Raw genomic sequence first — 15,141 nt, forward strand, 5'->3', positions numbered from 1 at the left:
AAACTCCCTGCGACGAATTCGGTCTTTGTAGGGAATAGTCATATCGCAGGCCTCCATGAGAGATACACACAAGGATGGCCACACTCAGCCAAGAGAGAACATGTTCTTCGATGTTCGTGTAGGAATGAGTTGGGATCACAAACATAGATTACTTAAGTACGTTTAATCAACAACGCTTTATCTAGTTATTGATATGGCAGGGTTCATTTCGATTCTCAGCTTCGATAATCAAGTATTGTCAGATTAGATTTACAATAAGGTTCTGCATGATTTGTCATATCAAGCGGGTCTGTAAGTATACAGTGTTTATTTTATCGATCTCGTAAGTAATGATGTTCTCTATTTTGAAGCTGTAAATGGAAAAAACAAAAACAATAAAAAATGAGTTATTTCGAAAAGAACAGATTTCTCCAACCTTACATCTAAAAAAACCAGCCGCTTAACATTGGCTTTGATAACAAAAGCATTGTAATAACATAAAGCACCACTCTAAAAATCACGATACGTAAAGTACGGTTCGGAAATTCGAGACCGCCCATAAAAAGAAATGATGCTAAGATTTGACACACCTATCAAATTGATGATAGCCGTTAGTTTCTAAAAACACCTTTTGAACAAGTTACTTGGCTGTTGGAATTGGCTAGTTTTTTTTACATTTTGATTTTTAAAGCCAGCATTTGAATTTGCCACCCAAATTTGCCTTGACCGAGTCGAAGTGTCTATCAGATATATAGAAATGTCTACGATTGGATTGATTTCAAGGAGCTCGAGGATCGTAGTGATTTTTGGGGCCTGGCCGCCTTTGACTTGTATGATTGTTTCGTGTGTCTGAACTCTAACTTGCATTTTTCTCTCGACATCGTTGATGGCTGGTAATAACGACTTTTATGGGCCAATGGAAGACATTATTTAAAATTTCTACCGTCAGTTGTCGTACTGGTTTTGATTCAAATCAATGGGAATCAATTAGGCAACAAACATTTCAAACGGGTTTTGATTGAAACGGTGAAATGCGATTGCTTTTATTCCTGGTCCCTTCATTCGACTCACTGTTTACCTTTAGGCCCAAAGGGATTGACGAGAAATGAGATTGACGACAGTTGCCAAAGGAAATGGTGCTCGAGTGTAAGGATCACTTGATTTTGAGGAAATGTTAGTGACATAATGACATCAGGAGTGATTAAACTTCCGATCAAATGCTTGAAACATTGGAAGTACAAGTCTCTGACTTCACATCAAAAACTCCAACAGATACCTTACCGACAATGAGGACCATTCGAGATAATTATTTGCTACCTACGTATATGCATCGCACTGAACTCTGCTTTTCCTTCTGAGATGAAAGTGACATTTTCAGTCAAGAGCACGAGTGAATTTCGACTCCTTATTTGGACAAAATTGCTCAGAAAACGTGAGGATAAACAGCCTGAAATCAGTTTTCGTTGGAGAGCACCTTAGTGAAACTGTTCTGTCCGACATAACAGGTGGCGAAATAAATGTGAATCTGGCGCTCCAGCGCCTTTTTCAAAAGCCGTTGAATGAAGAATTTAGAGCCTTGGGTGATATTCGCAAGGATGTCTATCTTCAGTGATTGGGCAAATGCGTAAATGTGTATTGAAAAAATCGCCAAGAAAAGAGTGCATCTCAAATGAACTAGTATTCCATCATACATCCTTCAGAGACATCAAGCAAACATTTGGAATAACATTTGAAGCTCCCAACGATTGTTTTCAAAATAAAACTGGAACCAACACACGCACAGCCCCAACTCAAACTCTCAAACTAGGAGCCCAAACCACATTGAAGAGATGCAATCTCCACACTAAATTATATCTGAACGATGAAACACACCTAGGAGTTATTTTGTTGGTTGCGTACTTAGTTTATGTTCAAACTTATTAATACTTGTGCCATTTATTGTATATTTCATGAAATAAACTATGAACCAAAGTAATCCTTGATTTGTTTGATACAAAACTCTTTGGCAATGATGACCAATATGTTTCAGCGTCAAATGAGCAATTGGAGTAGTATTATGTCCGAGACTTTCTTCAGGCAATCATGAATGAGTCCGGGCACAAAACCTGAGCTCCAGGAGCAATAACCCACTTCTAAGTTGAACATATTAATACATCTATCATCTTCCCACAGTAATGGAGCTTCAAATCTTATTTTCTTTTACGGGCAGTCTCGCATTTCCGAACCGTGAAATATGAATGCGAAGCAATGTTCGTAACATCGTTTATCGTTTATCAGTTGCTTTAAAAAAGGGTTCAAATGAGTCTTCTAAGTGTTTTGATTGCCGGAACAAACATTTTGACTGGCGCATCTTTTCGGGGTCAAGAAGGTGTAAAAATGACTCATGTGATTGCAGATTTGGTAAGGTCACACCTTATCATACATAAAAGTTCAAATTTTTTTTAGGTTTCAACTTTTTTTAAAGTTTTGTGATAACTATCAAGTTTCCTGCACATACATTGAGAACAGTTTGGAGGAAGATGAACTTCAATTACAGCTGGCTTCAAATTAAGACTGTATGTTTGTCCTGTAATTCTGTGAAGGAGAATTGCGCTGAAGCCGCCATTTTTGATAACCAAACTCACAAAGATCATAGCTAACTTCTCAAAAACTACCATTTTCTGCTTTGACGAACCAATCACGAGTTATGGAGCTTCAAAGTGCGGTAGATTCAAATGGAGCGGCTGGACATAACTCATTAGCGATGGATTTCGACCCGGAAATTCACCTCTTTAGCTTGAAGCACCTCTGGTAAGGCTCCCAAACCAAACGAACAAGGTGCAGAAATGAAGACTTCGGATCAGGAATGAGTTTTAAAGCAGCACTGCTCTAGTTTCAAGACCTAGAAGACAGGGTCACGTTTTATCACATATTCAAGCGGTTTTGATATTGCTTGTGTAAACTCTTTCACTCGTGTTGGAAGCTCTAATCAAGATCCTTCAAGCCACAAAAGCTGACATTCCGGTTCGAAACACATGATGGAAGCAGGCCCCCTCAATTCATGTCCTCAAGTGGTTCACCATAGGCATCGAGGAATAGGCAGATTAGTAAAGCTTTCTTTTCAAGAAAAGCTCTGGGTAGAAGATCTTCAGGTCTTTGACACACCTCATCATGTAAGAGACAGCATCCGAAGACAAGACTTTTGTACTGATTGTCTCAAAATGACGCAGGGTGTTGTTTACCTTTTCCAAGAAAGAGCAAGACACCAGGTTTTGGTTTGTGAATCCTGTATAAAACCTGCTTAAGGTTTTATGGTATCCACAAAAGCGGGAAAGAGCTTGGCCTAAGAGGGAAAAGAGTTCCTCTACCCGTAGGAACCTCAGTAATTCCATATTGCCAAAATTGATATCTTTCATTAACACACCAGTTACGGTTTTATGTGAAATGGTCTCAGCTGGAAAAGTTTACCCCTAGGGGAAGCCTCAGAGTTTAGGGTCATTTCAATTGATCAATCAATGAATGCTCGCTATGATATTGAGGTTGAACAAAATTGTCACATCCACAAAGATTAGGTTCAGTTGCACTTTTTTTGCTTTGATAAACTTGTTAAAACATCTTCATCCGATAAGCAAGTACCTTGCAAGATAAAAACGATCATTGCAAAATCTCCAAAGTTCAACTTCCTGTCATTTAATTATGATAAGGAGGCAAATCCTTGACCAAAGGTTACACGATTTTTCTTTCTGATTTAGTCAGGGCTAGAAAATGTTAATATGCATCCAGTTCAATTGCGAACGGTTTAAATCCACCCAAGAGGGTTTGCTCCCTGCATACCATGCCATCGCAATATTCACTTCATTTGGATTGGTGGCCTCTTGGAGTTTACAATGGGCCCGTTTCCGCAAACCAACACCTCTAGCCAAAACCAGTCCTGTGGGACATGGTCCAAACCTATTCAATTGGCACCACCGCCTAGCCACGGCATGTTTAATGTGAGAAATCAGAGCGGAATTTGTCAGGAAAAGAAGACTGCTGTTGTAGAGCCTTTTGTGAAGTCCTACAATGTGAGTTTGGCAACATGGTTCAGCCATGAGCCTCATGGCATCATTAAGGATTAGTTGGATCTCCTTGACGGCCGAGTTTATCCCATGAGATAAGTCCAGCCTCACGTAGCCGAATGCCGACGATCCGTAACGGATCTTTCCATACCTGATGTCTTAAGCAATGAAGCCGAACCGGTCCCTTCTGATCCATGTTAGCAAGCACTTTACGTAGAAGCCCAAGTCATTTGCACAATTTAAATCAAGGGGGTGTTTAGATATTTATCCCATTTGGAGTCGCGCTTTAGTTCCAGTCCAAAAAGCAAATTATTTGGACTTACACGCATCACTAAGGATGTGCAAAAAGTGCACGTATTTGTGGCCAATTGTTGCAAAAAGGCGCGTTACAGATTGTCAATAATGCAAAAAAACATGCAAAAAAACAGCTCAAAATGCAAATGCTTGTTGACATCACAAGAGTGCAAAGGATTAAGTTGGAGGGACACAGCCCGCCAAAGGAGCGAAGCTTGATTGACTTGTCAAACTCTGGCTTACTGCTTTGTGAGATGTTGTACTATGCCCATTGAACATTTCATTTGTCAACGTCATTTCCGACGATTTTTGCGGGAGTCCGACAATGGCCAATTCATCTGCACAATGGAAAGGAAAACTTCCAAAAAAAATAAGTACTCTTTAGCTGGAACTGCAGAAAATGGCGACATTGATATCAAGATCACTCTTAAGAGATGGGTATGAAGATTATTGCTTTGCCAGATTAATATTTTCTGCAGTTTGAGCAAAGGAGGGAGCAGTTTTGTCAATTTTCCCCAGAACACCCGATAAATTGCTTCGAAAAAGGGCACTAGGCGAAAATCGCAAATTCCCATTCATTTCAAAATTCCTCTCTCTAATTTGTCTTAGGAAGAGCTAATTCGGTTTTCGCAAGATATTGAGGATTTTTGGTGATCATCTAGGGCGGGTAAAAACATTGCACTAAAAAACGACCAAATATTTAAATCACATTTGATCGAACAAGCTGGAATTATTTAAAAAATATTTATCATTGAAATGCATCAGCATACATGTAGGACTTTGCATTTGTTTTTGGAAATGCACATTTGCCTTTGAGTTTGGTCTGATAGTATTTTTTTGCTTCATTTGCGTACTCAAGTTCATGGAGAACAAAATATCACTCCAGTGTGACTAGATTGTTAGCTTCCTCAGGATGGGATTGATTTGACCTATGAAGAAGCTAGTGAATAAAGCTTGATAAATAGATTTCGCACCAATCAATCAATGTTCAACTTTTCCTCTTGTTTGAGGGTCACATGTGTTGGAATTAATGTGTACCTGTTGTCAAGTGCTGGACAAGTTATTGACGGCCCTGTGATTATTTACGAAGATAATTACCATCAATTGGTTTGGCCAAGAAACCACAATTCCATGGGAGGGCCAAACCATTGATATCAGGTACCATTTTACGAGGGAGCAAGTGACGTTGGGAACCCATTGTCTTGGAATATTGTGAGACAAGTAAAATGATTGCAGACATGCTCACCAAGAACTTACCAAGCCCAAGCTCTCGTTATTAAACAAATGTGCAATCTGGTTGAACGGAGTTATCGAATGAGGGGAGTGTTGGAATTAATGTGTACCGTTCATTCTTTTTCTCTATTAACAGGTTTTTCGTGCCTACCTGATTATGTTGCGTTTTGGTTCCCGCCAGGCTTTTTATATGCAATAACCACGTGAGTTTTTCCAGAATTAAATCCAAATATACTAAGTCCCAAGTCTGTTCCGTTCGCCAATTTCTAATAACATGGAGTTGTTTTCCAGAATTCTCCTACGTTCTTAAACAAATATAAATATTTCTCTTTGTTCAATAATGTCCTATTCCTCAGGCACATTCTGAAATTTCTGAAAGCTAAATTCTATGTTGTTGCCTAACTGCAGCGGTTCATTATAAACATCCGAAATAGTGCAGCCACCAATCTGCCATAGAAGAAAATTCCACTGAATCATAGTTACTCTAGATAGTAGTATTGTACATGGATGGCCCAACTGCAGTAAAAAAGCACAACAAGGTCATATTTACCCTTCTTCCTATTCTGTTGAATGGTCGTCCCTCTCAATGAACCCGACATATTTCTGCTGGAGGCAATGATGTTTTGGATTAGATACCATACCACTTTGGGGTTGGACCAAAACTCTACTAATTCCCGTGTTTCATTCCTTGAATAGCCAAAATATGATAAAAATGTGCAAAATATTACCTACGGGATTTATAAAGTCTAAATATTTACTTTTTGAGAAAATGGCCAGAAATATTTTTAATTTTTTTTGTTAAAATTAAATGTTTTTACCTGCTCTGATAATGACGCCCGTCTTGTTACCATTTTTGAGCAATAGTCTGTGCTGAAATAGTTTACCCATAGGAAATTATCATCAAATATTTTCATTGATCAACAAATGAATGTATCATGATCATGTGGAAGTTGATAACTAGTCTCTCATTCCCAAAGGTCCAGTTGCAATTTTTTGCACTGATAGCTCACTTAAAACATCTTATTCTGTTAAACAAGTGCATTAGTAGGACGGAAGCTGTTATCACGAAAAAAGTAAGTCAAGTTATTGGGCCAAATATTAACTTCCTGGCTATCAATTATGATAAGCAAGGAAACTCTTGACCAAAGGTCACATGGTATTTCCATGTTCTTCAGTCAAGGCTAAAAAGTGATGACCAGTGAGCGGATTTGAAAGTTATGTTTTGAGCCACAAAATGTCATTTTGATATGAATAACAAAAAACTGAAGAAAAAGTGAAAAAGTTTTCCTATTTTGTATGAAATAACTTCCCTTTGATAGTTATGGTTGCTAAAAGTAAGGTACCATGATTAAACGAAATGATTTTGTCAATGCTCATCCAGACTATGGACTATTGCCACTGCTACTTGCTCTGCAAGTTTGAGTATATCTGGACATACTTTCATTTCTTATTCCCCTCCAAATTTAAAACTATTGGACGGTTGAAAAAACCTCTTGTATGGTTCCAACCTGTTCTACTTTTTGATCTTATCAAACTCAGAACACCGAGTTGATAGATACTCATTTTTGTAACAGTTTGACGAAATATTTATCTTGCATTAAAGGATATTCTTAATATTACAAGAGCATCCTCATTCATGGTCTTTTCACATCTTCATTCACGGTACAGTGGCTAAAATTTGCAAGAGAAAAACACCCTCCAGGAAGCAATATCCAATTCTCTTGTTGTGTGGAGAGCTTACTGTATTTGTCCAACCTTAGACTTCACTTTAAAAGAATCAAACATGTGCGTTAGGCAAAATTCAAGGAAAAATGTTGAGCAGCACTCCCATTTTGGGCATTTAGTGGAGGGATAATTTAAACCAACATCACAACGAAACTGCATTGTTAATATGCACTCTCAAGAAATGCCCTCTAGGAGCTGATAAGATATGACATTTTTGCCCTGGAGACTAGGTCAGCCGTATTGTCCAAGAATCCGGCATCTTTTTTCATGATCTTTGAGTCAACTCCTCTGACATAATGCCATAAAATATCTTTTTCCCCAAACGTCAATTATGTAAAAAATAGAGCTTATTTCAAAAAACTTTAAAATCAGCCCTCTACTGATAACATTCGACCATGTATCCAATTCAATACATCAGAGTGCTTCAAATATTGTGACGAACATCCTGATGACATAGTGTGAGGTGGTCCAAAATGGCCGTCGGTGCTTGAAATGCTTGACCGAAATGAAAAACAGTTCTATGATGAAATAACATTATGGCATTATCCTTGCTGAGAAATGTGCATAATTTAGAAGCAAATAAGTCTGAAGCTAACTTAACTTCAAGCAACTCCATAATTATAGTGATATATGAAGCATTTTTCTGAGCAACAAAACTATTATCCATAAGCTTTGAATAGTATCTAAAATGAATGTGCAAGTTAGTCAATCAGATCAAAATGATATTTCAATTCGTCAGACATAGAATTTATATTTGAATTGATTGAAAGAGAAGTATAGTTCCCATAGTGTCTTTCAGGAGGTCCTTGACCTTCTCCACCTCTAGCATCAGGGAGTAATGAGGACGTACAATCGAGCTCGAGATTTATTTTGTTGGCCTAGTTTGAAACACGGTGTTGTAACTTTGATTGAAAAATGTAAGTATTCCAAAAGTACCTACCACCTCTCCCAAAGAAATCACTTTTATCAGATCCGCCTCCCTACCAACCCTTTGAAAGTGTGGGTGCGGATTTATTTAAATACGGAGGCCAATTCTTCCTTGTGCTTGATGATTGCTTTTCTGATTGGCCACTTGTAGGGGATGTCAAGTAAAGGAAATTCAAGGAAAAATGTGGTCCGGCACCATGATTTTGGGCATTTTGGGGACAAACATCACAGTCAACTCGCACCATTCGCCCATTGAATTTTCAATAATCGAGTAATTTTGAGCGAGTTGTGATACTAAACCCTACTAAATGAGCATAATTAGTGAACGCACTATCAAATTGGCTCAATACCACAATGCTAATTGCCTAGACAAGCATGTAAAATGGAAAAAATGTCAAAATCCAATGCATGCACAGTGCGGTTTGGCTGAGCATGTTGTCTTTGATTTTACTCCATGGAATAACGTCAGTTGGCCATGAACGCGTTTACTTGACTAGCCCTATTGATTCCTTCTCAAAAAGTGGCCATCTGTTTCCCCAAACAGCAATCTCACACTAGTTTTCCGCCAGTCAATCTCCCCCAGATCAAGAACTCCCCCACACTACATTCCCGTCAGTATTAGGAAATCAAATGAACTTTTCATGCCAGCTTTATTACAACACTAACCACTTGAACAAACTCTCAATTTTCTTGTTCCTCCCTAATCAAGAGCTTTTTTACTTCTTATATAATAGATAACTTCTCATATAACGTTATATGTAATGACCATCTATGGCAAAAGCTGGCTTGAAAATAACCTTTGATTTCCCAAGCATCTCATGGGAGCGTCGTAGTATGGGAGACTGTAGTATGAGGAAGTTTTAACTTGGGTGGAGATCACCCTGGGTGGAGTTCACCCTGATTTTTCTTTGATCAAACCAGAGTTGCCTTTTTGGTCCAACCTATCCTCTTACATTACGTTGGAAACGGCTGGTCGTTTGACTTTCCTAGCTTTCTAGCAATCCTAATTCTGAAAATTTATTTGATCCCATCACTAGTCTCCACCATATCTTCGTTCACCGTTATTTGTGGTGACTTCAACTATCCTTATATTTCCTGGAAACATGCATATGGAACGTCACGTTTCAAAAATAATTTCTTGGAGAGTGTGCAAAACGCGTTCCTTGAGCAGATGGTTGAATCCCAAAATCACCTACAAGGCAACACTTTTGACCTGAGCCCAGTTTTTTTAAAGCCAAGGAGTAAAGCTTAGATCGGAAAAAGGATCCAACTTATGGTATTTAGTACGACCTTTTCTCGATCTAAGATTCACTCCTTGGCTTCAAAAAATGGGCTCTACTTCTTATCAACGAGCCCACTAGTGTCCATTTTGTCCTGCCACGGACTTCTAGAGACATGGACTGCAAACGGAAGCAAAAATATCCTATTTCCTAAACCGCTCATCTTATTCCAAATAAGCACTTAATATGACCACAAGATCTTGTTGAATAGATGAACTTAGCCAGGTTTGAGCCTAAACCTATGTTTAGGGAACTCAGGAGATATGTTCAAAGTTATGTAGTAAACACTACATAAAATTTGAATTTTCGGCCTGCTCTTGGTCAGCTACATAAGCTTTTGACAACATAACTTTGAAACCATCGACTTTGCATGTAAATGATATAAAATAGACCTACCGTTAATTGAGGAGATCTAAGTTTCTTATTTTATTATTTTAATTTGAAAAGTGGCTCAGAGTGGCTACGACAAAGAGCAGGCCGATTTGGCGGGAAGCTCGTTCGCAGTCCATATTTCTAGAAGTCCGTGGTCCTGCCAAGGAATTACTAGCTCATTAGCGACCACCTACCATTTGAGTTTGGGATCATTGTTGAAACTGAACAATGCGTTCCCATGCCATCCAGTGGCGATTTAGTGCGTCCTGTGCTTCTCTCTTAAGCATCAATTGGGTGTCTGAACTCTCCTTTGCTTCGATGGAAGAGGCCACGTGGATAACCTTTGAAAGGCGTCAGAAACATTGGCCCTTTGTTTGATCAGAATGGTGTCCCTAAGTCAGAAAACGTGCACGCGGCAGATATTTTGAATGAATATTTTTTTTCGGTGTTTCAATCCCCTCTACCGGGAAGCCCAAACATTAGGGGAAATGTTAGTATCAAGGAATGTCCTCTGTACATTTCTCTCCGAGCAATGTTGAGAGGAGGATCAAGAAATTGAAAACAACGTCGGCTTGTGGTCCGGATGGAAGCTCTACCTTTGTCTTAAAAAAGCTAAATGATGTTGTGAGTATTCCTTTGGCAATCTTGTTCAAAATGTCCTTTCAGAGTGGAATTGTTCCATCCGATTCGAAACGAGCAAATGTGACCCCTAATCATAAGGGTGGAGATAGACGAGAATGCAAGAATTACAGACCCATCTCATTAACTAGCATCCCATGCAAATCATGGAGGCATTGGTAAAGGACGCCTTGTTGATTGTCTCCAAACCAGTATGGTTTTTCTACTGGGGCATTTTGTTCCAAACATATGTCAGACCCCTATTGGAATGCAACATCCCGGTATGAACCCCTGTTCTACTGAGAGATAGCAGACTGATTGAGCTGGTCTAGAGGAGGGCAACACGTGGAATGAGAGACCTGTGTGAACTCAAGTATGTGGAAAGGCTGAACAGGCTTGAGTTTACCTTGATGGAACAGAGGAAGGTCGTATTCGACCTGGTCCTGGCTTACAAGTTGAAAAAATGGAGTGATGAGATTAGCAGTTTGGGATCGAATGGGCCTCTCTTAAGACGCCCAGAGTCAATCAATGACATTCGCACGCACAGTGAAACTAGCCAGCACTTGAAATCAGACTGCGGTTATTCCAGATCCCGACAACAGCTCTTCTCAAATCGTGTGGTCAAGCTGCGGAATTTTTTGCCGTTGGACCTTCGGTTAGTGGAGTCCTTGAGAACCTTTAGACTTGAGGTCTCCTCGTTCGACCTCTCGCCTTGTCAAATGATTTAAATCTGATGACTGTTTGTTTTTCGAGCGTGTTTCTTGCGTTTCCCTCATAGAAAACCATAACTAGAATGCTTAAGTTCAACAGGAGTTGTACCGCATGAGCATGTTTTCAGGTCAGCTGACGCTGGTAGAAATGGGACAAAGATATTTCGTTAAATCTCACTTCAGGCAAGTTGAATTATTATCATGAAACGTTTGTTATTCCTCTTTAATCTTAATTTCTTTTGAATCTTACAAATATACAGGTAGAAAGAGTGGTAGAATAATAAAAAACATGCTTTTTAGGGCATAATACACGTAACATGTCAAAAAAAGATTTGGACATTAGTAGAGCAAATCATGTACTCTATTGATTGCCCTTGTTTAGCAACGCATCTCGAAAATCTCGAAAGTGTAACAAAATGTATCCGAAATTGCAACGCAATGATGAGGCATTCGGAATTTCGTTTCAATCTCCCAACAATGTGCTTGAATGTGGGCGACATGATTGCGCCTATACGTAAACAAGGTAATTCCGACACCTCTGGAGGTCAGCCTGAACCCAGGCTTGTTCCTTGCGTTTCAGTTAAGTGTTTCCACCACATGGATGAAAACTTTAACTTGAGCCCCATTTTAACCTCTTCAAAATTTCGTTCTTAAAAATGTGGTCGGACAACTTACTCAAACCCGTTTGATGAAGCGTGCTGGACGAGAGCAATTGCTTGACAAGGAGTCTTATTAGGGGTTTCTACTCTGAATTTGGACGAGCCGTCAACGATTCAAATTTGCACCATAGTTGTCCTAAGTAGCTTGACTACGAATGAAACATTTTTTCCACCAGCGACAGCTGAGACGAAAACATGCGATCGCAGCGCCCTTGATCGATCTATATATGAAGTTATCTATGGTTTCCCTTTACATGTTCCCCCTCGCAACCTCCTTCCTAACCAATACTCTATACACATGAAGTTTGATGATTTGGGTTGTCTTTACAATACAATACAATTGTAGCGGTTACAAAAGCCCGTGAAAAACCAAACCAAACCCAAAAAATACCCATATAAGATGCCTCTCACTGGTCCCTTGTAACCTAAAAATTGTACCTAGCTTTGAAGTTGGTTGGCTTAGTTAATGCCAATATTAAAATGATTTACAAAATCAACAATGGGGCGGCTGAAACTTTGCGTGCCACTAAGTTTGCAGCTTAGCTTAGAATATACAACTTTGCAATGTTGTAGAATTATTTTCATAATATAACATGCTGAAAAAGATAGCAAATATTCATTCACATATGTTTGGCCTAGTTTATATCACATTATTATAAAACGAAGAGCAAAAAATATTTTCTTAATGGCTGATGCACTGAGAGAAACACTTGCTTTTTCTTTGTGTAGCATTTGATTGCTGAGTTGCTGATTTAATTTAAACGCGTGTGAACCTCTGCTGAAATCGACCTTTTGCATTAGTGAAAAACGAGAGGTGTCTTGTTTATGACTGGCTGGTGTTGCAATCTAGATGTCTGAAGTCTGAAGTACGAGTCCTATGTTGATGGTTTCCATTATGAATATTCGATCTAACGTCATCTGAAAAACAATTTCCTTTTTCTCTTTCCGAAACCAATCGGTGAGGATTATCCAAACCATTTGCACGTTGTAAGTTCTTTCCTGATCATATTAAGGTTAGAAGGTTTTTAAGCACTATATCTGTTAAGTCTACCATCTCTTAGCTAGTATTCGGAAATTACTACAGCTTAGAGGAGATATCGAAGAATATTACGTAGAGTCAATCGATTTGTAATGTCTTTCATATGTCCTCTGAAATATTACATAAAATTACAAAGAAGTAAAATAGCTCTGTTCTTTTCGATTAATCAAAACATATCTTCTCGACCCTCGTCATAAGTCATTTTGATCTTGAACCATTGCTCATTCAGAAAGGCTCATTGCACTCATGGTCATATCCAAAAAAAACAAGAGTGTGATTATTTTGGAACTTAATACTAAGCAATTAACGGACAAAACAGAAGTCTACAAACTCTAGAGGCTAAATAGCCAGTAAGTTATGCTTTTCTGACCTTTTACACGCCATTGGAAGTACTAGAGGCAACAAAATGTTCTTACTCAAAGGCTGTCCATCAAGTCAAATTGTTTGGAGTAATCAAAGTTTTTGAAGACTTGAAAAACACCAAGAAAATTCACTCACTTCAGATTTTCCACCTATAAGTTGCCAATTTTCGAAAAAGATTATATCAACCAAAGAGTGCCTATTTTTCATCTTTTGCCAAAAATTTCCCTGATTAAGTTTCATCCTAGACTTGGTCACCCTCCCATGACAATCCTATTCTGAAGTGTAAAATTGACGATTAACAACATTAACCTTTTCATCAACAATGTCCATCATTGTTTGAGCATTGGAGACTGAAAATCCTTGTCACGACTTTGCACATGATTGTTTGAGGGGGTGTTTTTTGTTCTTGTTTGCATAATCCGGAAAGCAAATCCATATCCATCAACATTGTAGCCTGCTTATCTTGTAATCAAGTTATTCTCATATCATTCAGTGGGAAAGCAATGAACACAAAAGATAGCAAAGAACGCACAGATTTCAATATCCGTTACTGGATCAACAAGGCCTACATACTCCCTACATATATTTGAAGAAGGCAGATTGAACAATGAAGGAGCCCGAGAAAGAAGAGAGGTGGACTTTGTTGTTCAAACTAGCCTGGATTCTCGAAGGCTTGAAGGTGCTCTTAATATGCACATTAAGCCTCTGGGGTCACTACAATTGACCCTAAATCCTGGGTTGGGACAAAGCTCATGAATGCTTTTGAAAACGTACAGTATCTTGGAACTTAAGCCTGACCAGACCGAATTTTTTGACCGGTCTTACTCTAGAGCTCGCCAGCCTTTGAGTCTTGGTCGGCCCTATCTCGAGAGCACAATGATCTGATAGTCAAGTCGAGATAATCCTGATGCCGTGACATCTTTGCTCCAAATATGAATACTTGCAGCATTTATCAAGTCAAATCCGCACAAAAATATGGTTTTCTATTTCAACATTAAAATACTGTCATATAAAGCATATCTGAAATAACAACGTTACAAAGGAAAACTTGAGATGTGGAGCTGATCCAAAACGTGGGTTCCCGCATCATACCTTCCAAGGTTTCAATAATTGTCTCAAAAGTCATGGAGTAGAAGACCAAGGCCGTTAAAATCACAAAGTAGCACGTATTGTACGTATAATAGATGTAGATTAAAATCTTGTGACGACGATATTTGCGTGTGTAATGTAATCCTAGGAACAAAACAAAGGGAGGGAACGTCCAGAAGCAAATGATCAGCATGGTCACGAACGTATCCTTTTGATATTGTTGAAGAATAGCCATTGATATGAAAGTAATCGGAAAGGTGAGGAAACTAGCAAATTGAATGACTTGTTGAAGGATCGTCATTCTCAGTGAGGTTATGTCATCATCTTCAATTTGCAACGAGGGATGGATCAGAATCAGGACAGCGGCTCGAACCAAGGCTGGGATAATAGTAATGAGGATTGGAATCAATTGGAATGTGAACAAACAAGCAAAGAATAAGCCGATAGAGAATTCGGCCACTTGGCGCACAGTTTGATTGAAGTTCTCGCCGCAGTGTGGACATATTTCATCCAAGTGACTCGCCTCCAAATAATCTGGAAGTCCCACGACTATCACACTGGCAAAAACCATGAGGCTCCCGAAGAAGTTGGTGATTCTGCTTCCGGTGAAAAGTAAGGATTTGCGACGGTCGGTTTCAGCAAAATGACTGGCAAAATCGAAGACTAAACTGGCCCAAAACAAACCAACCGAGCCTAACATCATGTAAGACTTGGTGCGCTCCATGGTGTTATACAAATGGAACACATCATCCAAAACGGATCCACTATCAGGCCAAGTGAGATTGGTGCCGGTCAAATCCAGAAGTTTTTGAATCT

The 15,141-nt window shown here is 39.0% G+C and overlaps 1 protein-coding gene across 1 annotated transcript in view; it reads right to left on the reverse strand.

Moving 5' to 3' along the window:
* Window positions 1-14,198: 14,198 nt before the first annotated feature.
* LOC131892942 (uncharacterized) overlaps window positions 14,199-15,141 on the reverse strand; it is a 5,720-nt gene continuing 4,777 nt past the window's right edge. The window contains exon 3 of the mRNA XM_059242813.1: window positions 14,199-15,118. Within this exon, the coding sequence (XP_059098796.1) occupies window positions 14,231-15,118 (888 nt within the window). The 3' untranslated portion in view covers window positions 14,199-14,230. The remainder of the gene's footprint in view (window positions 15,119-15,141) is intronic.

This window comes from Tigriopus californicus, chromosome 2 (assembly GCF_007210705.1).
Source record: "Tigriopus californicus strain San Diego chromosome 2, Tcal_SD_v2.1, whole genome shotgun sequence".
Lineage (NCBI taxonomy): Eukaryota > Metazoa > Arthropoda > Copepoda > Harpacticoida > Harpacticidae > Tigriopus > Tigriopus californicus.